Here is a 22,245-nt window from a genome sequence, read left to right on the forward strand (position 1 = left end):
TGTTACAGCTCAGCTATTGACATGAATATTTGTCTTCACGAGTGGGCTGCACCGCACCTCTCCATTCTTGCCAAAGGACACAGTCCTCGCCTCCATGTCCAGCACACAGGTGATGTAGTCTCCCTGTGTGTAGCTGGACAGCGTGAGGGTCTGTTCTCCATTATGGTAGAGGTTGCCACTGTACGCGCGATAGAGCCACATGTCTGCTGTTGTGCGGTGGTTGAAATCATGAACGGGCCAGCGTGAAACACCCACACACGTTCCCTCGTTTCCACGATTCTCCTTCACGATATAGAACTGAAAAAACAACAATGATATGCACTTATACTCACATAGCTTGACAGAATGTACATATTCTAAAGTCTGGGAGAGTTAAGTTTTGTTTGTTTTTCAAATAAATTAATTTTTTTTCTGCAAGCATGCATTAAATTGATTAAAAGTGACAGTAAAGACATTAATAATGTTACAAATGACTTCTATTTCAAATAAATGATGTTCTTTTGAACCTTCTAATCATTAAAGAATCCTGAAAAAAGTACTAGTTTCCACAAAAATATCAAGTAGCACAATTATCAACTGTGATATTGATAAGAAATGTTTCTTGAGCACCAAATCAGCATATTAGAATGATTTCTAAAGGATCATGTGACACTGAAGACTGGACTAATGATGCTGAAAATTCAGCTTTACCATTACAGGAATAAATTACATTTTAAAATATATTAAAATATAAAACAGTTATTCTTACAGATTTGGAGAGGTTCTTGTTATCTTTCATATTTTCGCAATAAATATATAGTTAAAAAAATCGTATCAACCCCAAACTTTTGAACGGTACTGTAAAAGAAAGTGTGTAGAACCTTCCACTGGTAACAGCCAGAAGAAATGCCAGTGGAGGCCAGGCCGTAACCTTTGCCCCCACTGCCATGTGTCAGTCCCTGTCCGCTTTCTACCACACAGCACTGAGCCTTCTCAGGGTCAAAGGTCACTTCCTGGATAGGCAAATTTTCTTCTTCCTCTTCTGTCTCACCCTAAAACAACCAGAAAGGCAATGTTGAGTATGAGTAAATTTTGAAGCAGTAAAAGCTCTCACACTTGACTGACTGTATCTCTCTCACCTGTAGTTTGAGTTCCTGCTCTTTCTCTTTTAGCTGGATGGTGTGCTTTGCTTGAGCAACAGGTGCCTCCCACATACAGTCCGAGAGCAGCGAGAACAACCTCTCCACCACCTACCACACAAAGTCAAATTGATTTAGCTCTTCTACACATATTCAATAAAAAAAGCACAATACAGTTGTGTGAAGTCAAACCTGGGTCATCTGATGGTCCTCCACGCTGCTCTCACAAGCAGGAAGTACAGCTTCCAGAACATGCAGGGCTAACAGTCGTGTCCTCAAATTACCAACCAATGGAATGCCTGCAAAACACACACATTCTAACAAATCTAGCTAATCTAATTAGCACACAGACAAGATGATGTTGTTGGGACACTGCTGTATTACCTGAACAGCATTTCTGAGCAGCAATGTTGAGAAGAACTTCAGTCCATTTAGGAGAGGCCATCTTGGACTGGATCGCTTTGGAAGAGACGACGCGCCGCAAAAACACCAAGAAGTCTCCAAGGTGCAGCTCTGCGGTGTGTGTCTTACGTAACAATGCTACGTCAAAATAAAAGCAATATATAAAACCACAAAATTAATTGACTTAGCGAGCATGTGGCTATTGAGCTCTTAGTGCCCTACCTCGAAAATCTTTTTTCTGAGCATCTGCGCAGTCGTCCGTCTTTTCCTGCAGTTCTGTACTTGCACTAAGTGTGCTTCCAGCAGCCTGAGCCAGCAGAGTCTTCAGCTGACTACACAGAAGATCCAACAGGGACTGGACCACCTTAGGACTCAACCTGTCCGCATATGTCCTGATGGAAAGATAGGAGAGAGCAACAGTCAGTCACTCTGTCTTCAACTGTTCCTGCAAAAAGAAGTCTTAACACATGATGTCACCAAACAAAACTAATCATCTACTGATAGATTTACGTTACTGTACATAAATTTGGGATCGGTAAGATTTTTTTATGTTTCGAAAGAAGTCTCTTATGCTCACCAAGGCTGCATTAATTTGATAAATACAGTTAGAACAGTAATATTGTGAAATATTTTAACAATTTAAAATAACTGTTTTATATTTTATTGCATTTTAAAGGGGTGGTTGATTATGATTTTACTTTTTTAACTTTAGTTAGCGTGTAATGTTGCTGTTAGAGCATAAACAACATCTGCAAAGTTCTGACGCTCAAAGTTCAATGCAAAGGGAGATATTTTCTTTTAAAGAATTCACTGTTTAAGGACAACAAACGGCTGGTAGGGACTACAATGAGCTTCTTCCTGGGTTAGTGACATCACCAATGTTAAAATTCACAGAAACCCTGCCCCTGAGAACACACAACAAAGGGGGCAATGCCATGTTGAGCTGCTTTAGAGAAGAGGAAGAGTTATAGCAGAGTGTAATTGCCATGCCGCCATTTTATGCCAGACTGCTTCACAGACAAGGGTCGATTCAACGCTGGATTTGCACAAAAGATTAACATGACGGTACATGCTAGTCGATGAGTTAAATCAACTCCACAGCAACTACATAAATTTATCCACTAACCATTCAGAAACGTTGCATTCTAAAAGTTGAACAATGTAAGGCTGAACACCGCTACTGAAAATCATCATTTTGGCTGTGTGAGATTCTCCAGCTTTGTTGTTGTTGAGCAACCGAAGCATGAGCTGTTTAAGCTTCGCCCTCTTTTGGAAAGGGGGCCGGGAGCAGCAGCTCATTTGCATTTTAAAGGGACACACACACAAAAACTGCGTGTTTTTGCTCACACCCAAATAGGGGCAAATTTGACAAGCTATAATAAATGATCTGTGGAGTATTTTGAGCTGAAACTTCACAGACACATTCTGGGGACACCAGAGACTTATATTACATCTTGTAAAAGGGGCGTTATAGGTCCCCTTTAAAAAGTATTTTATTCCTGTGATGGCAAAGCTGAATTTTCAGCAGCCATTAGTGCAGTCTTCAGAGTCACAAACATTTCTTATTATATAACATTTATTATTTTTAGCTATTTTGAAAACATCTATGTTGTTTAATATTTTTGTGGAAACCGTAGTACATATTTTTCAGGATTCCTTGATGAATAGAAAAGTTCAAAAGAACAGTATTTATTTGAAATACAAATCTTTTGTAACATTATAAATGTCTTTACTGTCACTTTTGATAAATGTAATGTATCTTTGCTAAATAAAAGTATTCTTTAAAAAAAAATAATAATAATAATTTTGAACACTGTGAGATTTTGGCACTTGTTTACACTACCAGGTCTGAAGTTCCCTAAAGAACATTCAGGCACTAGCATTATAATTAAAAACACAGCATTGGGGGTTCAGATTGGCTATGAAAAAACAGGTGTTAACAGTCTGTGAGTGAACTGTGTTGTACCCGGTGCTGATAGCTAGTATCTGTAGCAATCTGGTGCTGGCCACTTTGAGGGCAGTGCTGAGCTGAGAGCCTGCAGGCTTGTGCAGGAGTTGCAGTGTCTGTCCAAGCAGGGTTTCAGTTCCACAAAGCTGCGAGAGAACGTCTAAAAGGCCACTGGAGATAGCTAAAGATACATCGACAGGCTGGTATCGCACACTTAGAGCAAAGACTGTCACCAATAGCAGCCTCTGCTGGGCCTCTGTAAACACACACAGCATTGTGAATATATGTTCAGTATAACAAAATATGCCACATACATTAATATAGTGTATACTCAAATACATTACCTATGTGGTGCTTGTTAGCTTGCAGGGCTCTCTCTAATGTGACTGACAGCTGCTGATATATCTTATGCACAGCTGTCTGAATGTCCATCTGTAAACTTTTCTTGGCTGCTCTGATTCCATCCTACAAGGAAAGACAAGGCACATGCAGATAATGGCATAAATAATAACATACCTTTTTTAGCATGTTATGAGATGTCATTTTAGTTCTTCCATGCACAGTTTATTGGACAAAATTGTGTTTTGAAGACTATACTGCTCACATCCATTCTAATCTTTTTTTTTTTTTGGCTCTTTAGGGGTATTTTCTCAATAAGGCCTTATGCTTACATACCCCATTCCAAATGAGCTCTTATTAAGCCAGTATAAACCTACAAAGAAGCTCAACTATGTTCAGAAACTCAATCCGTAGCTTGTTATTCACTAATTATGGCCATAAATACATTTTGAATGGTATGCCAAAATATTTTACCAATACCTCTAATCTGAAGCAAGTCAAAGTTTAGATCAATGTCACAGTTACCTGGTAATGGTGTAGCTGGACACTCTCCCCCTTTGGCCCCCCATTACTGACGGCACCCAGGCCGAAACATCCTGACAGGAACTGCAGTCTGACTGATGTTAGCAGAGAGGCAGAGTGAAAACTGAGGCTTGTGCGTCCAGCTCCACCTCCAGAGCCTGCTTGACTGCTTTTCTCCTCCATCCCAGAAATCAACACCACAATCTGATGAAGGGCCTCCAGACGCAACTATAGAAACACATAAAACAAACATAAAGCATAAGATGTGTCGGTGGAAGGCATGTGTAGCAACAAAGACAAATAAAAAGGCTGAATGCACGTACCTCCGCTCTGCTCTGCTGCTGCTCCATGGCTATAATAATGGCCTGTGGGCTGGTGGACACACTCTCTTCTGGTTCCTTGAACGCAGGAGCATTCCCAACATCTCCACTGATGAAGTTCACTATGTTCTCGATGAGTGCATGGAGCCTGAGTGATTGGCTCAGATCGAGGTCTGACTCCTCGTACGACTGCGGAGAGCTGTACAAACACTCACGGGCTGAGCGTCCCCCAAACCAATCAGCAGAAGAGTCTGGAGAACTGTAGAGAAAACCTTAAACACAACACAAAATCTGTTGAACAAATAAGTATGTATATTATATTTACATTAATTTTTTTTTTTATATTTTAATTAAAATGTATAATCTATATTTAATTATTAATATATAAATATATTTCTATATAGTTAAATTGTAATTCAAATTATTAAATAATTATGCAGTAAAGGGATCACTGTGATACTTCTAACAGGAAACATTGAGTTTCAAATCCTCAAAACATTCCACAAGTCATCATTTTTTTTTTTCTTCACATTTTCAGTTCTGACAAAGACTATAGATATAGAAATACGGTTCACTCCTATTAGTTATGAACGGGAGAAACTGCAACGCGCAATATGGCGGAATACGTCCCGCCTTCTAAGTAAAAGAGCCAATCGCTGATTGATAAAGTCATTGCATCACTGCAGCTGCCGTTAGAGGCTCCGGTTCCCATAGAAACCTGAGACTCACGCTTAGGACTGCACATGTGCACTGGCTCGTCTAGCCTGAAAAATATGCTAAAATAGCATTAAAAAAAGCTTAAGAAACAACATTTATGGGAAGTCTCTTGTCAGATTTTGTTGCTGATTTAAATATGTAATTTAATTGGGAGTTCGCCAAGCAGTTTTTGAGATTTCAGGATTCCCCCATTCAAATAGAAAAGACTGGGATGCCCGAAATAGCTGCCCGGAGGCGTTGCAAATATGGCCACCGAGTGAACAGACTTTCCTCGAAAGGTACTTTGGTCCTGACTGAAAGGGAAAATCTGCTTAATGGACCTGATGAGCCCTTTATTAGTAGCCAATAGCATCATTACAATCCCAGGCATAGAGGCAACAGTCGACAAAAAAGGGTGTGAAATCACAGGTGCAATTAACTGTATAATCAAAAATGTCTAATTTATGTAGCTATGACTGTTTACACAACAGTACATACAAAAAGAAACCAACCAAGCATAAGCAGCTTAAATGGCATACTAAAATCTACTGTACAAACATATCCCCTTTTTATAACAAAGCCTACCGGATCTGACGTCATATTTCCAGCACAAGGTGTAGGATTTACAGGTGAGAGGTAGGGTATGTGCAAAACAGGTGAACAGGAAAGACAGGTGACTGAATTCTACTGTAAACTGCGCTTTTCTGTGGAATTCTACAGCCACAGACTGTGTGCAAGTCTGAACATGAATGTTTATGTGAAATTATTATTTTATAGAAGAAAATGTTGAATTTTGGCAGAACATGAATATGCTTTAAATGTATGGACTAATTTAGCCAAGTAGAAGAAAACAGACTGATACAGAGCTGTCAGAGACATTACATGTGTACACAGATAGACTCTTGCACAAATATACAAAGAGCAGTACAGTGTGTTCCACTACTAGATGGTCAAAGTGTTGGGGGAGGGGCAGTTACCTCTTTTTTTAGGAGTGAAAGCTAAATCCAAATCCACATTCCTCCTTGCATTCTGAAATGGGTCACACCAACAGGTTAAATAAATGCAATTTATACAGCAAGTAAAGCAGATAAGGTAGTGTGCACGTATCACAGATCTCACCAGCGAGTATCCCTCCTCGTCAGACTCTGGCTGGGAGAGATCAGACTCACTCCTGGATTTTGTGAGTCTGTAGCTGGGACTGCTCTGGATGGACCGACTCTCTGCTGACAAGCTCTCGCTCCTTTACACAAAATGAAAACAGGAAATAAATGTTACATTTCCTGTGACTGGGCATAAAACATAATCATGTCAATAAAACATGACCTAAATTTAAATTAATACCACTAATAATGTTTTTCATTTATTGAAATTATGAGTAGGCTGCTGCTTTTATGCTAATAGCAACTGAGTCAGCATATAAAGGTGCTTTAAAATTAGGACAGCACACAAGGTCTCTTGCATCTTGAAAAGTAGGTCAGGCATTCCTGGGCGAGTCGAGAGCACTGGAGTAGACTGGAGAGGTAAACAAGTTCAGTGAGACCTTCAGGCTCCAAAGATAAGGGTTACGTTAGAAAGTTTTAATCAGCTACCTGTACTTTATAACAATGACGTCACTCACCTCGGCATAAACCCGCCTCCGTCCTGGTTGCCCCCACCTGTCAGGGGTTGCTGACTGATGTGTTGAGTGAGCGGCGTGCTGACGGCCAGCAGGAGCATTGCGCAGCGGTGGATGACGGCATTGCATGCGGTGGTGTAAAGATCCTGTCCCTCCTGAGGGGTTGTGCTGCTCCTGCGCTCAGGACCAGGCTGAGCCGGTTCTTCCTGTACGCTCATGCTTCCGGTTCGATCTCGTTCCCTTCCTCGCGCTGCCTCCCGTGCTGATAGGAAACATTGAAAGATTTCTGTGCCCGCCAAGACATAAGACAGAGAGCGGCCGGGTTAGGGAAGCAGCCAAGAAGCATGACGCGGTTAAAAAGTGCCTATGGCTGTGTAACAAATGTGTAACAATAGATAATTTTGGAGGCTTTATTAGTATACACTACTGTTCAAAAGTGTGGGGTAAGGTCATTTTTTAAAGAAATTAATAAGGATTCATTAAATTGATCAAAAGTTACAGTAAAGGCTTTTATATTGTTACAAAACATTTCTGTTTTAAATAAATCAATTTCTTTTGCACAACTAAATTTAGAATGATTTCTGAAGAATCATGTGACACTGAAGACTGGAGTAATGATGCTACAAAAATACAGCTTTGACATCACAGGAAAAATTACATTTTAAAATATATTCAAATAGAAAACAGTTGTTTTAAATTGTAATAATATTTCACAATATGACCGTTTGTACTGTATTTTTGATCAAATAAATGCAGCCTTGGTGAGCACAAGAAACTTCTTTTAAAAACCTTAGCGACCCCAAACTTTTGAACGATAGTGTATATTATATTGTGTGGTGTATTCTAGCACAGCGCAATTTTCACTGTCAATCCAATTACTAACTATATCTTTAAAGTAATAAAGAAATAAAATGTTGTCATTAATAATTTATCCTAGTTATCCTTATAAAACCTGTATGCTGCTCATTTTACAAGGAGAAGGAGATTATTTGTGAATAACTTCAATTTTGGTCTGTAGTCTCGATAGCAGTGTAAAAAAAAAAAATTCTGTTTATTCCACTTAAAAATAGCAGCATATGCTTTAGGAATTATAAGAGATGTAAATAAACAATTACTTCGTGTTTATTTTTTGGTGTAATAACTAAGTTCTCAGACAGGAAAATGTAAAAGTACACATAGCGTGTGAATGTGTGTGACAACTTTGCTCCATGCCACTCAAAGCATCAGCCAACATCAGCACACACACATGCCCTTCAAATATGTCTGAACTCACTTCCTGCGGTCATGACCTCATGTTCTCTTTCCTCCTCATCATCTTCCTGCTCCTGGTGTCCTTCCTCCCTTTCCCTCTCTCGGTCTCTCTCCTCCAGTTCAGCCTCCTCATCTATAGTTCGGGTGAAAGAGTGTTCCTGAGGGTCCATCTCCACAGAATCCACGTTATCAGAGATCTGCACACAGGAGGAGAAAAGAGGGGCATGCTAAAAATGTTTTTAATCAAACAGTTATGCTGACAATATAATTTGTAAATGAAGTCATACTCTGCGTTCTCGTGATGACGAGCGAGTCTGGATGAGCTCCAAGTTCTTGCAAGCCAAGAGGCGATTCCGCACCTTATACACACTGCGATACACCTCTGCCAACAGTTTACATGGCTGATATCTGCAGGAAGATGAGAAATGCTTCAGTAGTGTTTACAGTGTAACATTATCCGTAGTTATGTTGTCTATGATGTCATACCTCCCCTCTCCACACGCCTGTCCCAGCAGCCCTGTGTGTTTCAGCAGGACAGCAAGTACAAAGCGGGACACTGTGTCTAACAGAGCCTCATTTGGCAGTGACGAACTGTCCCAATCTACGCAAACACACACACACAAACACAAAAGAAAAAGATTGGAAAAAAAGATTTAATGAACATGTAATGCCATCAAAGATGTTGGCTTGAAGGTTTATGACCAGCTGTAACATAACAGTGGATAAAATTGTCAATTGCTTTTTTATTGTACTGTAACCTCTAGGTAGTAACTGTGAATAGATACTGTACCTCACAGCAGTTATCTAAGTTCAAATATTAGTTAAATTCTACATTTAGATCCCAACTGCTTTCAGAAACACAAATGCCTTTATATAAAAGAAATGACAACTGACACAAAGTCCAAATCAGATGCAAAAAAAATTGTATGTAATGAGATTTTGGACCAATGAGATTTCACTGTGGGTGGGTCTACCCAACAACACAGAAATAGAAGCCATTACAAGGTTTGCATAGATTAATGTGTGACTTCTGAGAATATGCAAGCACTTACATAAGTAAGGCTAATCATCAGTGAATCATTTATAATACTCTTCCCATAATCTTCAATTTATGTTCTGTATTTGTGTCAGTGTTGTCACGGTACCAAAACTCCAGTAGTCGGTACCAATACCAGTAAAATTTTACGGTTCTCGGTACCAATTTCGGTACTACAGGAAAATCTGTTGGATCTATTTTACTATTTTATTTAACTAGTTTATTTTTAAAAACATATTAAATATGATAGTAATCATACATATAAATATTTAAAGCGTGTGTGTATGTTTGTGTGTGTATATACCTCAATTAAATAAATTTTGAAATAAAAAAAATAACTAAATAAATGCTCAAACATCCATTTTGAAACAGACGTGTGTGTTTATTTTAGCTATTCCTTTAGTGAAACGACACCCTACAGCCTGTAAAACTATTAAATAAATATCAGTAAATAATGGTAACCTAAATAATAAGAAAGTTAAGTATTATTCTAAAAAAACATTTGTTTAGTCATATAGCCTACCGCTCTGCGCTTTGAGAGGGATGTGGGACACAAGCAGGAAAGAGATCATTTCTCTTTTATAATATCTTCATGTTATCTCCTGATGTTACAAGCAACTGACACTTGTTGTAAAACATTCAGGCTATGTTTGATTTTGCGCTGCCAGAGAAAGCAAAACTAAAAATCACCAGCGTGTGTGAAACGCGCTATACAAATAAATGCGCCTTATAAAGTCTAATAGCAAGCACAAACTGTGTTAAATAGAAATTGACGTGCAAGCAAAAAGGTTTCTGTCCTACGGTGTTTTTCTACTTTACCACAGTAAAGAATGCGAATATAATAGGCCTAATTAAAAGCGAATGAAAGGAAGAAACATTTATAGTCCCCTGCGTGAGTGAAGATTTGGGAAAAGAAACAGAGATTTCATGTCTAGTGGAATAACTAATGGAATATTGTTAAATTCTCTGCTAATCAGGTGACCAGATCGTGATTTGCAAAACAGAATGCAAAGCCGACAAAGCTTAAATGTATGGACTCACGTACCTCTCTCATTCGGCATGAAGCAAAATGTTTCCATGGCTGCGATGTCACATTTAATTGCTAACCTATTATTTCTTCTGTAAACAAAGCTTTGTGCTTCACTCGTGTCATATTCAAGTAAAATACTGGCACAGGCCTATCAGTGGGTACCGAATATACCCGGATACTCGGTACTCCCGGTACTACAGATATGCTGGTATCGTAACATTTTCAAAATTTCAGTACCAACTTGGTACCGAAGTACTGGTACTTTTGACAACACTAGTTTGTGTCCTACCCTTGCTGATGGCATAGTCCTGCAAGTTTGTCCACAGGCTGTGTGTGGGCTCTTTAGTTGATCCAAGGGCCAAATCGACCAGCACACTCATGTCAGCATGCAACTGACAGTCAAACGGTCTTTGCTCCTCATTTCCACACAGAGCCACCTCCAGCAGAGAGCTGATACAAGCATCTGAAACACATATACACATGTTCAGCTTTGACATCTACATGAAACGGCATTCACAACCTTTATATACTTCCATAAGCCAAATTTCAAAAATGAAACAGGACATTTAATGATGTGTGTGTGTGTGTGTGTGTGTGTGTGTGTGTGTGTGTGTGTGTGTGTGTGTGTGCATACCAAGCTGGGGTATATCAGTCTCTAGGCCATTACTAAAAAGTGGTGTTTTGAGCCAGTGGGTAGTGTGCTGTTCCTCTGGTGAGGGTGGGGCTCCCTGAAGCATTCCTCCAAGACAACGTCCCACCAGCAGCGCTACGGTACGCTCCAGATCCACCAACCACACCCAGCACTGCGCCGGCCCTGACACGCACACTGGATCAACTAGATCTGGAGTGCCTACAGGAAGAAAGGGAAGGAAAATGTTGTAAATATAAGATTTGTGAGTGAAAGAAAAATAGTAGGAGGTTAAGAATGCCAAGTTGTAGATTAAACCAGTTTAAAAATTGAGTCATTCCATCTGCAATCAAGCTATTAAACAGCACTAGGTAAGTGCGTTATGTGTTTGACTTATGTGATGCAGAGGCTGTATTTCTAAGCCCAACACAAATTTCCCTCTGGGACAATAAAGTACACTTTAACCTTAGTAGTAATTCAAAACAGTATCACAGATTAAAGCTAAAGAAGTTCAACACAAATGGGAGATGAGCGACTCTTGAGTGATGAGTGGTTCTCAAAGGGCCTGTTTACACCTGGTCACTTCATGCGTTTTCTCTGATCTGACCATAAAAAGACCAGGTGTAAATCCCCTCTGAAACGCATTCGAGACGAATTTTAATTCAGTCACTCAAACCACTTCAGGAAGTGGTCTGGGACGCATTCCAGTCAAAACTGAACAAGTGTAAATGCATCTGGTTGTTGAAACCACATATGTAAATTTTACTCCCAAAAATGCTAAAAAATAACACGCTCTCACACGTTTATAGGCTAAATAACATGTTATAGTCAGATATGACAGCACTACTGCATCACGCATCGCCGCAGATGAGCAGCGGAGTATCTCTTCAGCAAGCCAACGCACAAACTGCCGCAAATTGAAAGTAAGTCGCAGACACTCAAAACACAATCATCTTCATTAAAAGTAATGAGACTAAATGATCTTAACAGTGCTGCTCTCTCCTATTGCGGTCTTTGATTTTGAAATTAGCTGATGACCAATAAAATGCAGCTCATATTTGTTGCTTTCGGTGACGTGAGCTCCGTTAAATCTGCATATAGCGCGGGAATTGAAAATCGGATTTATATTCATTTTGCAGAGACACATTTATGTGGCCAAGTGTAAATGGAATCGTTTTGATAAATCAGATATCTGATCAGTGAAAACACATGAAGTGACCAGGTGTAAATAGGCCCAAAAAGAGGGGCCAGGTCCCACTAAGAGGCCTCAGCAAAACTCTCAAGGGGCACGCAAGACTGCTTAAAATGATTTAAAATGTACATACGTACATACATATATATTGATTTTATACAAAATTATCCATCTATCATATCTATACATTTATATTTACATTTAATATCTACAGGTATTTTCTATCAGGTATCATCTATCTATTAAAAACTTTGGAAACACTTTACAATAAGGTCCATTAGTTAAAAATTAGTTAATGTATTAACTAACATGAACCAACCATGATCAATACATTTGTTACTATATTTAATAATCTTCATTAATGTTAGTTAATGAACATTCATTGTTTGTTCATGTTAGTTCATAGTGCATTAACTAATGTCAACAAGATTTTAATAATTTATTAGTAAATGTTGAAATTAACATTAACAAAGATTAATAAATGCTGTAGAAGTGCAGTTCATTATTAGTTCATGTTAACTAATGTAGTTAAGTAATGTTAACTAATTAAATTAGCTAATTAGTTAACTAATTAGATTAGTGATAGATGATGAATCGACCCATATGGGATTTAAACCTACAACCAGCTATTATTTTGCACTGAAGCACACATTGATTCTTGGCAATTTCAAGACAGTGAATGTGACAGTCTGACCATGTAGCGGCCACTGCAGCTCCTGTTCCTCAAGATGTGTGGCGGCAGGCAGGAGTCTGTTGAGACGGTCCAGCGGGGGAAGCAGGTCCAAGAGGTAGCTGAGCAATGGTCGTGCCACCCAAACAGGCAACAACAGCAAGGATGTCACAATTTGACAAAGCATGCTGCCTGCTGCAGACATGTAGATCACATCTACCAAATCCAAACACAGGCAAAATTAGCAGGTCCATTTGCATATAGTTATGAATGCATTTAGCAAAACCATGTGTATATTGAAAATACCTCGTAGCTTCTCACGCACACTGCCGTTTCCAGAGCTTTCTCTCAGAAGTGTTGCAGAGCGATTATAGATATCTGTGGCGTGAGGCAATAATAACTGCAGGTGTTTATGGAGGAGCGCAACACTACTGGAGCCCTGAAAAAACACAGATTCACATACAGAAGAAAATCAGACAACTCTAACCAAAAAATACATGGCCTACGTGAGATTGTAATCTCTCTCCCTCTAATTATGTTTGTTCATGATACATTTAGTTGCACAAGTACCTCTGTAACACAGTTGATATGGCAATAGGCCAGTAGTTGCTTCTGTAAAGAGCAGAGCAGTTCATGGAGGTGAGCTGGTTGGCTGCTATCAGATGAAGATGTTCCTTGCAAGATCTTATCACTGTTCTTCTCCAGCTCTCCAAACGCCTGGTCCTGTGAGATTAACACACATGCACACAGGAAAACAGGATGTTGTTGAAGATTGTAGAAAAGAGCAGTTTGGCCACAGTTGAGAAGATGATCATCAGTGAATATCAGAGGTTGCATTTACACCGCAAGTGTAATACACAGATACGATATTGTGACACATATCCACTTTATCTTCTTGAATCTGTTTACATTCACTTAGGACAGTGTTTACATTTTTACCCAGACAAGATCCATTTGGCAGACAAGAGTACTGGCTGAATCTCTCCAAATATGATTTACAATTTTGCATGCCCTTGTTCTCAAAAATATCCTAACGGGTTGACATTTACCACAGCAAAATAAATAACTTTTCTTTTTTTTTTTACCCAAATATGTGTATATCAGTTTACATTAGGGATGCAACGGTTCTCGTAAAAACAAAATTGAACCTGTACCGTTCTCCACTTACGGTTAGGCATGCACTTGCACCGCGGTTCATCTCGAATGACGACGCATCTATAGGCTAATATGGTTTGTTGACAATAGCAACGTGGAAAACAGACAGACAGAGTTCAAATAATATATGTTTCAGTCGATGGATGCGCATTCTGGCTTCCCAGAACGTTACAACAGCGATAATCAAAAAGCGTGGACAAAACAGTCACTCTTTGTAAACTTGGTTCACTGCGAGTGCCGTATGTTCTAATGTCCAGTCACTTATGCCGTCATCACCCGGCTGTTGATAGCGCACGAGCGCAGGCGAGACCTGAACAGCACACGTTGCTATCTGTGTTTAAACTAAACTCATTTAAGCCTTGCTAATTTAAACATTCAAGAGCAAGACGCGAAAGAGAACTCGAGCGCGCTGTGAGAAGAGTGTATGTTACATGTGTTACATGTGTAACAGTATATGTAATGGATCGTGCATGTCTTAAAGGGGAAAAAAAAAACTATTCCTGCTCCCTGTGTTTTTAATGTTAAATTAAACAACAAATGACAAAGAAATCACACACTGCTCTTGACTGAATAGCTTTTGTAACTTATAATGATTAATCTTTACTTAATTTATACAGTGAAGATAATATGCAATGTTATTTGATTACTTTATCCATTTTCTGTACCTGAAAACTACTGTTAAATACCTGAAAAACCTGAAAAGCACTGTTTATTTTATTTGAATATTTGCTCTATTGTATTTATTTGTGCTGTTGCTTGTAGTTTGATTATTTGTTCTTATTTTCTTTATTTTTATTTGATAGTAGTCCTATTTTCCCTGAACATAGCACATACCGAACTGTACCAAAACAGTGACCCAAAAACCGTGATACGAACCGAACCGTAAGCAATTTGAACCGTTGCACACCTAGTTTACATGTACGGTATATGTACCGCAAAGTCATGGCAAGAAAACGTGCATTTCTATTGAGTTGACTTTGTAGGTTGCATGCAAAAACTGGCAAGTGTATTGATTCAGGAACAAATGACTCTTAAAGTATGAGCTGGTTTGTTTAATGAATCATTAAAAAGACTTAAAAAGAGTAACTGGTTTGAATTAGTCTGGTGAATCCTTTACTGTATGAACTCACTGAATCAACATCTTCACTTTCTAAACTGCATTATTAATTTCAGTGATTCCAGTCTCAAAATGAAGTTTTACGTATTAAAAGTTTGTGAAATAAAGTCACCATTATTACTGACTAATTGTTCCTATAACAACATGCATTTAAAGACACACATCTGAGGTATTTTGTAATGAATGATTATATAATATAAACATGTAAATCAAGATCAGAGCTAGAATATCTGCCAAGGACTGACCGTGTAAAAGCCCAGGTTCCTGAGTAAAGTTTTCATGAGGATCTCTGCCAAATGTGTGTCAGGATGTGTGTCAGAATGAGTGCCAGGCACAGAGTCAGAGGGCAGAGCGGGAGGCTCAGAGGCATCTGGAGGACAGCTGTACCCCAGCAGAGATGCCACATGGGTGTGATCCTGCAGACTGGTAAGGATTATGTCCAGCTGCATCCTCTGAGACAGAAAAAGCACACATATTCATTTGAGTACGACTAACAGATGATTCTTTAAGTTAAGTTAAGCAACTTAAACTGCTTTTTCTTTTCATACAGGCACACACAAGTACCTGTCCTTTGGAGAGGCTCTCCCAGCGGTCTGGTCCTTGAGGAAGGAGTGAGTGCAGTAGCTCCATTCTCTCTCTCAGAGGAGGCAGCAGCATTGTGGCTCCCACAGAGAGAGTCTCAATGACAGCCTACAAAACGCAACTTATTTTCACTGATCAGAGAAAAACATAGGCCACAGTAAACCATCACAGCAACAAATATGGGGCAAAACACATGTAAACACAGACCTCCTGGATTTCATCAGGCACTGACGCATCCATAAGTCTGAAAAGCAGATTGCGGAGTGGCCGCGCTTGCCGTCCCAAGATACTGGTGGCCACGCCCCCCGCTAGCGCTAGAGCCAGGTGATTGGACAAGAGCCGTAGACATAGTTTCAAGAAGTTATGATGCTCCCTGTTGGCCCAAAAACAAATTTACTCCATAGTGCAAGAAGACATACACTCAATATTTAATAACCTTCTGGATGGTTTAGAAAATCAATTGAAACTTGATCTCAACTAAGTCCTATTAGCAGCAGTAATTTTCCAGTGATATTAATGCACTTAAAAAAACAAGACAGGCTCCACTCTTCTATGATGGTGGCAGAATACTCACTTGGAAGATGGGAAAGGCAGCGGTGGGATCTCGTTGTTGATGCCATCACAGTATCGTTCCAGAAACGAGCGGAGGTGAGAGAAAGTGCTTTCTTCCAGGTCCACACAGTAGGGTCTATGCCAGGCCACCACCTGCCTATATACATACACACAAGATCATTAGCATAGATATGGGCAGCATTGGGGGTAATGCATTATAAGTAATGCGAGTTACGTAATCAGATGACTTTTTTCAAGCAACTAGTAAAGTAACGCATTACTTTTAGATTGCAAAACAAAATATCTGATTTTTTTTTTTTCAAAAAAGTAATGCAAGTTACTTTGTTTTGCCATTTATAGACTGACACCTCTCCTGTCCCCATGTTGAGAGAAACGGAGTAAGGTTGCACTTCCTTAAGTCTGGGGCTTATTCATTTTACTTTTGGTGTGAAAGGGTCTTTACATTTGCCAAAAATAGAATTTTTTTTGTTTAAAAATGAAACAAGCAAGCCCAACCCAGGTGAAAAAAAGTAAGGCAAAAGTAACGCAATGCATTACTTTCCATAAAGTAACTAAGTAACGCAATTAGTTACTTTTTCAGGGAGTAACACAATATTGTAACGCATTACTTTTAAAAGTTACTTTCCCCAACATTGGATATGAGAATGTTGAAAAATGAGTTAGAAGAAAAAACAAAAACAGAACACGACAAAGAAGCTTCTTGCCATAATAATCAACAAACTAAGACCTAAAAAGCACAAATAACAGAAAGTTATGAAAGGGTTCAATGGGTTTGCTAACCTGTCTCTTGGGAGGGCAGTCCATGCCAGGCTGTGGGAGGTGCCAGCAGAGATCTGCTGAATGGCCACTCCATCTAAACCAATCACCTTCTTGGGTTTGGTGATGGGGCCGGTGGAATTCCCTTGACCGCACTGTCCCATGGAGTTATTACCCCAGGCATACACTTCATTGTCTTTATCAAAAACATCCACATGAAAAAAAAATATAAAAGATTACCTGACCATTTTTCCTAATACACGTGAACTGCACATGTTCTGTTTAAGTATGCACAGCGTCAAATTGTCTGTGACATCATGCGTGAGGCCCCCTCGCTTCACCTTATCTGAGTCTGAGTCAGCACATACCCTTCTGCTACTAATCTAACCCCCCACCCCACTATCTCGAACTACAGTTCACACAACCCTTAGCACAGCCCCAAAAAGAAGATTTACATTACTGATTGAGTTTACAATGCTTTATGCAATAGACTGAAAATGAAAATATGAGAATATATGCAGAGAATCACAAACCTAACCACACTCTAATGATTTACTGTAATTACAATATCACTCTCTCTCTCTCTAATATATATATATATATATATATATATATATATATATTACACATACACACATACACAAACCTGAAAAAACACAAATATAAAAAACAAAAAAAAAATACTAAATAAAAATTTTATTAAATATTATAAAGTACACCAAAATGAATTAGATCAACCATGTTGTAGTGCACTTCCACAACCTACTGTAAAAACTACTAAAGATTTATTCAATTTATAAAAATAATAAATAAAAATAAATAAGAAAATGAATTAGATGCAAAATTCTTGTTGACCAAAGGCTCTCTTTCTGTCATCTTAGCTCAGTCTGAACTAAACATGCCACAGCCTGGCGGGGAGTGAGTTTGGTATTTTGAGGGGGGTGAAAAGCAAGATGTCATAATGGCAAGGGATGCATTGGTTTTATAACAACAATTTATAGACAAAACGAGCGAATCATTGTGAAATGGAATGTGGCACAATAATCATTTTATCTCAATTATCTCTTTTTAATAATTGTAAGAAGCAAAAGTCGTAAATTAATAGGGTTGCTGCACATTTTAAATCAAACCAGTTTTATGGCGCAAAACTTACAATAGAAGAAGACTAGCTTTGTAGTTGTGTTTGTCATCTTTCGAGATTCAACCACCTTTCCAGAACCGAATGTCTTGTGTTATAAATTGCACTTTGCTTCAATGCTGTCCTTAGCTGTTGTCAACCATCTCTGAAACCGGTCATATTCGAGCCATTGGGAATTAAATTTTGGCTTCCCATTTCGCTCGAATTTGCCCGCTCTCTTTTCCCAAGCAACTTCCCCTCCCCTACTCATCTCTGGGGAAGCCTGCACTGTCATGTACATAAAAAAGACATACATAACAGTCAAGCTGCAACATGGGTACTAACAAAGACTTGGTGTTACACATCGGATTTAAGACCTCTCCTTAAATTTTATAACCTAGCAAAAAAAATATAAATAATAAAGACTTTCTATGGCCTTAAAACCAGGAGATTCTAATTGCAGACTTTTAAGACTTTAATGCCCCGCAAGAACACTCACTGAAAATAAAATTCATTAATCGTCCAGCCCTATACGGAAACATCTCGTTCTCTTTAGTAATGTTGTTGCACTACCAACCACTTAAGCATACCAGACAGAGCCATTTATTTGAGTACCCAATTCAGTGGGTTTGCAGTGATCCCTCACCATGTGATAAAGCAAGGCAGTGGCTGTCTCCTATAGAGATGTCTACTATTCTGGTTGTGGCAAGTTCCTCGATCAGCTTTGGCCTTAGAGCTGTGGCCTCCGATGAACCACAGCCAAGACACGCACCACAGCCCCAAGCGTACACCTGCACAATACATAAATGGTGTGTTTATTATTAATATTCACTGCATTAGAGTCAATAGAGTTGACATGAACTCAAATTGGCTGTTTTTTTTATAATTTACACAATAATTTGTGGCTTAGTAATGCATCATACCTGACCAGTAGAGGTGAGAGCCAGAGATGACTGGCTGCCAGCACATACTTTGCGTATGAACATTCCCTGGAGCGCCTCTACCACCTTGGGTTTATACACACGATTGGTGTCACCATGACCTAGTTTCCCTGCAGATAAATGCCAGCAAGTTCACATAATTATATGTTGACAAAGAAAAGGAGGTAACAAGCCTTCTCAAATGTCTCTTTGGCAGAACAAGTGGCACAGGTTAACTCAACTCACCATTGTCTCCACCTCCAAAAGACCAGACTGTACGTCCGTCTTTAGACAGCGCAATGGTGTGGGAGCTTCCACAGGACACCTCACCCACATTACTGATGTCTTTAACTAGTGTGGGAATGTTCCTACTGTTACTGTCACCATGACCTACAGGTGTAGACAAATGTAATCAATGATACACAAACATACATTTTATTTATTTTGCATTGACCAAAATACAGTAAAAACAGTAATATTGTAAAATACTGTTACAAATCAAAATAACTTTTCTATTTATGATAAATTTTAAAATGTAATATATTCCTGTGATGGCGAAGCTGAATTTTCAGCATCATTATTCAGCATACATCAGTCTTCAGTGTCACATGATCCTTCAGAAATCATTCTAATATGCTGATTTGGTGCTCAAGAAACATTTCTTATCATTTTTTATTTAAATATGTATAATAATAAATATAATATATAATATACATATTAGACAGTTATATACCTAATCTGCCAAAGTCGCCCTCTCCCCAAGTGTAGAGTTCTCCGTCCTCACTGACTGCAGCACTGTGTCTATATCCTGCTGAAACACAAACCACCACCTACAAACACACAAACACACACACAAGAAGCAGAAAACATTAATAATTTAAACACACAGGTCTGTTCTGAGAGCCCAAAAAGCTCAAATGATGCATAACTGCATAAATTCAGTACCTTTCCTTGTAGAGGGCCCTGTATTAGTTTGGGGTATTTCTGGGTAGAGCTGTTGCCGTGACCCAGTTTGCCATAATCTCCATCACCCCAACTGAACACCTCCCCCTCACTGGTGAAGGCTAACGTGTGGCCATCTGAGCCTTTGGATGATGATACTTTCTTAATGGCACGGTGAGGTTCAAAGGTCAGCTTTTTAAGAGTGGACTGGTTGTTTGAGTCACCCAATCCCAGGCGACCATAGCTGCCCTTTCCACATGCTCGGACTGAACCATCAGAGGAGATGACGAATGTGCAGTATTGGCCAGCTTCAATCTGAAAGACAGGAGATGTGGTCATCAAATATCCATTATGGGCATAAAGGAGGACACTAACAGAGTATGAATAGTTAATATGAAGATGCTTTCTACCGTTTGTGCATCACTGAAGCTGGGAGCTAGTTTGGGCTGGAGGATTTTCTCTTGAGTGCCCTCTACAAGCTGGTGGCTGCTGTTGCTGCCCCACACATAGACCTCACAGGTCTCAGACACCATGGCCGCTTCACCTGCCTGGATGCTGTCTGGACTCGCACAAGTTCTGGAGTAGTCTGAAGCCATGCGACACACCTATAACATCAGGAATCCGATTTGAAACAAATCGAGAGTGTCAAACACATTGCCCATTTCAGTCTGCAGAATTATTGGTATGATATAAATTCCTAATATTCTATTCCTAATATTCTATTTTTAGATACAGCAGGGCAGATTTGTTGTGCAGCATCTTATAGATTGGAGCTTAAAGCAGCAGAAACTCTCTTTTAATTGTACAGATTTTTGCAATAATGATATCAAGGACAGGTAAAAGGTTTAAAATTGGTTAAAAGTCTGCACTGAATAATTTACATATGCATTCATATATTAATGTGTTCGACTGAGAAGCAGACCTATAATGAAAATTATGGCAATGTTTGGTTGCAAGTGGCCTATTGCAGCTAAAGTTGCCCCACCAAGAGCAGTGAGTAGTTTCTCTTTTTCTTATGTTATCAATATTGTTATTTGATTTAAATTATTAAATAATTACTACTTTTGGTATGTCATTATAAACTAAAGGACACTGTAATTATTAATATGCATTTACTTTCATTTTAGTTTGTTTTCGGTAGTTTATTCAGTACAGGAGTATGTTGTGCATGAAAATGAAAATTATCCCATGATTTACTCACTCTCAAGCAATCCTAAGTGTATATGACTTCTTTCAGACGAACACAATCTGAGTTATATTAAAAAATATGTAAGAGAGGCGTCTACTCTCACCTACGCTTACGCTATTCCGACATCCTACGTCATTCGTTGGGTCAGAGGTCACCCTTCCGCCGGAACTCGACTTGCATATGGTGTTGCCGAATGCTAGTCAGTATAGTTTGTAAAGTTTTAAATATGGATATTTTTCTTTAAAAAAAAAAAAAAAAAGCATTGCTTCGCTTCAGAAGGCCTTTCTTAACCCCTTGAAATTGTATGGATTACTTTTATGATGGATGGATACATTTTTTTTGGGCTTCAAAATCTTGAGCTCCATTCACTACCATTATAAAGCTTGGAAGAGCCAGGATATTTTTTAATATAACTCCGATTGTGTTAGTCTGAAAGAAGATAGCTATACACCTAGGATGGCTAGAGGGTGAGTAAATCATGGGATAATTTTCATTTTCGGGTAAACTATCCCTTTAAGGTGACGTTTAGTCCAATTCAAAAATGAGTTTGGCTTAGGGGGGCATTATAAAAATCTAAAATCAATATTATACAAAAAATGCATGCAAGTCAACATGATCCCACAAATTTCCATTTATACAGTATAATATTGTGGCCAAATTGATTCAAATTTATTTTGGTTCAAATTTCTATGTATTATTATGGTAGCACATTGAGCATTGGTAGCTACCTTTTAAGGATAAGAAAATTAACAGGAAACAACAAAGACTCTTATGTTGATGAATTACGTCACCAAACATTACAACCACTCTATTCTAGGTCATAAACAATTGCTCAATTGGACTCTTGAGAACTTAAATAAACTGAATGTGTAAAAGTCCTTATGAAAGACATCCTACTTTCCAACAGAATAAGATTTATAACATTTAAATAGTTTTTTCTTAACCCTATACCGCTTACCGTATTCTTATTTTATACGCTAATTTCTAAGGCCTCTAAATTATCAACATAAGAATTAACTTATAACTATATTGTTAGTAAAATTTAAAACTGAACACTTATTGAACAGAAGCAACTTGGGTAAACTTGATCGTCCATACATAATTTAGAGAAATGAGAATGAGAGAAA

The 22,245-nt window shown here is 38.7% G+C and overlaps 1 protein-coding gene across 6 annotated transcripts in view; it reads right to left on the bottom strand.

Moving 5' to 3' along the window:
- herc1 (HECT and RLD domain containing E3 ubiquitin protein ligase family member 1) overlaps nt 1-22,245 on the bottom strand; it is a 55,579-nt gene that overhangs the window by 27,169 nt on the left and 6,165 nt on the right. For 5 of the 6 annotated variants that reach the window (XM_051900306.1, XM_051900308.1, XM_051900307.1 and 2 more), the window contains exons 4-35: nt 20,340-20,534; nt 19,933-20,244; nt 19,721-19,817; nt 19,234-19,377; nt 18,991-19,118; nt 18,714-18,858; nt 16,975-17,146; nt 16,196-16,330; nt 15,829-15,994; nt 15,604-15,729; nt 15,285-15,491; nt 13,338-13,490; nt 13,074-13,206; nt 12,792-12,983; nt 10,912-11,127; nt 10,567-10,740; nt 8,698-8,812; nt 8,499-8,619; nt 8,234-8,408; nt 6,964-7,246; nt 6,465-6,585; nt 6,323-6,374; nt 4,653-4,921; nt 4,333-4,557; nt 3,813-3,933; nt 3,487-3,724; nt 1,743-1,912; nt 1,503-1,658; nt 1,311-1,417; nt 1,119-1,229; nt 861-1,031; nt 58-297 (exon numbers count right to left, since the gene is read on the bottom strand). In XM_051900306.1, coding sequence (XP_051756266.1) covers nt 58-297; nt 861-1,031; nt 1,119-1,229; nt 1,311-1,417; nt 1,503-1,658; nt 1,743-1,912; nt 3,487-3,724; nt 3,813-3,933; nt 4,333-4,557; nt 4,653-4,921; nt 6,323-6,374; nt 6,465-6,585; nt 6,964-7,246; nt 8,234-8,408; nt 8,499-8,619; nt 8,698-8,812; nt 10,567-10,740; nt 10,912-11,127; nt 12,792-12,983; nt 13,074-13,206; nt 13,338-13,490; nt 15,285-15,491; nt 15,604-15,729; nt 15,829-15,994; nt 16,196-16,330; nt 16,975-17,146; nt 18,714-18,858; nt 18,991-19,118; nt 19,234-19,377; nt 19,721-19,817; nt 19,933-20,244; nt 20,340-20,534 — 5,370 coding nt within the window. The remainder of the gene's footprint in view (nt 1-57; nt 298-860; nt 1,032-1,118; nt 1,230-1,310; nt 1,418-1,502; nt 1,659-1,742; nt 1,913-3,486; nt 3,725-3,812; nt 3,934-4,332; nt 4,558-4,652; nt 4,922-6,322; nt 6,375-6,464; nt 6,586-6,963; nt 7,247-8,233; nt 8,409-8,498; nt 8,620-8,697; nt 8,813-10,566; nt 10,741-10,911; nt 11,128-12,791; nt 12,984-13,073; nt 13,207-13,337; nt 13,491-15,284; nt 15,492-15,603; nt 15,730-15,828; nt 15,995-16,195; nt 16,331-16,974; nt 17,147-18,713; nt 18,859-18,990; nt 19,119-19,233; nt 19,378-19,720; nt 19,818-19,932; nt 20,245-20,339; nt 20,535-22,245) is intronic. The other variant, XM_051900309.1, reaches the window with a different exon arrangement.

The sequence above is a fragment of the Ctenopharyngodon idella genome, chromosome 7 (assembly GCF_019924925.1).
Source record: "Ctenopharyngodon idella isolate HZGC_01 chromosome 7, HZGC01, whole genome shotgun sequence".
In the NCBI taxonomy this organism is placed as follows: Eukaryota; Metazoa; Chordata; class Actinopteri; order Cypriniformes; family Xenocyprididae; genus Ctenopharyngodon; species Ctenopharyngodon idella.